This window comes from Corvus brachyrhynchos, unplaced genomic scaffold (genome assembly GCF_000691975.1).
Source record: "Corvus brachyrhynchos isolate BGI_N302 unplaced genomic scaffold, ASM69197v1 scaffold5, whole genome shotgun sequence".
Classification (NCBI taxonomy): Eukaryota; Metazoa; Chordata; class Aves; order Passeriformes; family Corvidae; genus Corvus; species Corvus brachyrhynchos.
The window spans coordinates 6,611,826-6,614,303 of NW_008238321.1; the positions used below are offsets into that span (position 1 = coordinate 6,611,826).

General features: G+C 55.2%; 1 protein-coding gene across 1 annotated transcript in view; it reads left to right on the forward strand.

Moving 5' to 3' along the window:
* The window catches only part of SREBF1 (sterol regulatory element binding transcription factor 1), a 7,926-nt gene extending 7,404 nt beyond the window's left edge, over window positions 1-522 (forward strand). The window contains exon 15 of the mRNA XM_017734281.1: window positions 371-522. Coding sequence (XP_017589770.1) covers window positions 371-522 — 152 coding nt within the window. The remainder of the gene's footprint in view (window positions 1-370) is intronic.
* The last annotated feature ends 1,956 nt before the right edge of the window (window positions 523-2,478 follow it).

Genomic DNA, 2,478 nt, shown 5'->3' on the forward strand with positions numbered 1-2,478 from the left:
GGGAAGTCGCACACCAGCCCCCTGCCGCCCCCTTGGGTGCGGGATGTGGGGCGGTAGGAGGCCGTGCCTCAGTTTCCCTGCAGGATGATGTTAGGGAGCGGTGTTGGAGGGGAAGGGATGGGTGCGGAGGGGTCGGGTGGTGCCTGATGTGGGCGCGGGGTGGAGGTCCCACGCCACACGTGGGGTACCCTGGGTGGGCTCCCCCCCCTCAAAAAACGTGTCCCCAGCCCGCGTGGGGGACGGGGCGTGGGGACCTCTAGTGACACTGTCACAGTATTGCAGGGCACCGGCTCGCGCGGCAGCTGCCCCGTGTGCCACCGGAACCCCCCCGGTGCCACCTGCATCCCCCGGTGCCACCTGTACCCCTCAGTGCACACGGTGGGGGCCCCTCCTGGGGTCTCTGCCCGGCCCCCCGTGGGTCCCACTGCTGCACGACCCCCTGGGTTTGGGGCTTGGTTTAGGCGGTTTGGCCCCATGGCAGTGGTGAAGTGCCCCCTCCCCGACCATGCCCATGGTAGCTAAGAGGGGTCCCCCACCCTATCGCCTCCCCCCAAGCACTGATCCCCCCCGTTAAGAGCTGCCACCACCCCGGAGCACGGACAGGCTTTGCGAGAAGGGATGGCAGGGTGGCACGGGGCTCCTGGGGGGCTGGTGGGGGCACCTCTGTCCTTGCTTCGCCCCCTCTTGTACATAGACCCCTCCCCTCGCCTCCCCCCATTCCCCCTTTCCCTTTTTAAACGGTATTTTCATAGCTGGAGAGTTTTGTACAGACAATTAAAGCTGATTATTTATACTGGTGTGTGCTGGATTGGAGGTGGACTGACACCAAAAGTGGGGGGCAAGGGACCCCCCACAGCTGTGGATGCCTTGTCCCCACAGGGCTACACGGGAGGGGGGGACAAAGGTGGCAGGGATGGGGGCACTGGGTGCTGAGGGACCCCATTCACCCCCTCTTCACCCCATGATGTCCCGGCGAGTGCTGTCTCCCTGTTCCCATACCCCATCCCCTCCAGCAAGACCTGTGGGGACAAAGGACCAGCCAGGGGCTGTCACAGCCCAGGGGGGACCCCAGCAGCCCCCCAAGGATAAAGAGAGGCCACGAGCAGGGCGCCACGTACTTCCAAAACAATCGTTGTATCTTTATTGACGCTCTGAATGCAATGACCTGTTTTTTTACTCTTAAGGAAAATAAACATCTTTTAGAAACAGCTTGTTACACACAATCTTCAGTGTGAAGCAATATACTAATAAGAACACTAGTCTTAACATTTACAGTCTTCATATATATTATATATATGTATATGTATACATATATATACACTATATAATGAGGCAATATATAATACACACGGTTTACCATTTTACAGTCATATGTACAAGATGTCACTAAAAATAGCCAGATTTCAGGCAACGCTGCCAAGGACACAGGGATTTTTTTTTTTTTCTTCTTCTTTAAATTAATTATTTTTATTATTATTTCTCCCTTTTTTTTTTTTTTTTGTTTTTCTCACCTCCTCTTTTGTGTTTTTCACTCCTGTGTCCGAGGCAGCTGCTGAAATAACAGACATTGTGTGGTCAGCAAACCTTGGGGTGGGTGGGATGGAGGGGACACAAGAGGTGGTGGGGACATGGGGCGCTGGCTCTACGGGGGACACGGATGGGACCAGCAGTGTGCCCCCCTTTGCAGGATGCTGCACAGGTGGGCGGCAGCCAGTGGCCATTTTTAGGATGAGATTTGGGGTTGGTTCACCCTGGGTTGGTTGCCACCTGTGTCAGGGTGTGGGTGACAAAAATATGGGCTGTGGAGCCTGGGGACATGGGCAGGGGTTACTGAAGTGTTGGGCAGCCCCCCAGCTCCACTGAGGTGGCCAGGAAGCAAAAGCCGAGGGAGCTGAGCAAACCCAGGGCAGTGAGGGGTGAGCCAGGCCCATGTGGAAGGAGGAAGCAAATGCCTCCTCCTCCTCCTCCTCCAATTCAGCATGGAGAATTGTGGAGTTCAGCAGAAGCACAGGACGAGCCACAGAATGGGTGCTGGTGAAGCCAAGCAGAGGCAGGAGGGTGGGTTTTGGGGGTCCTGGACAGCAGGACAAGGTGTCCCCAGCCCAGCAGTGCCAGCGCCACATGGAGTGGGAGGGTGGTGGTGCAATGAGTCAGGGTTTGGGGTATGGGAGTGGGGCTGGGGCAGCTCAGTGGGTGCCCCCCAGCCTGGCCAAGCAACCTTAGCCCCCCCAGCACCCTGGGTGTGGATGGGGGCAAACAGGAGATGGAAGAACAAAACAGAAAAAGCAGAGTGACGTTTCAAACAGCAGGCCGTTGTTTGCCTTTTTTTTTTTTTTTCTCATTTTTCTCTTTTTTCTCCTTTTTTTTTGGTCTTTTTTTGGTCTTTTTTTTTTTTTATCCTTTTCTCCGCTGAACTATATACAGACACCATGAGGTTTGCTGAAGGCAACATCTCAGATAAGATCAGTGTGATATTGA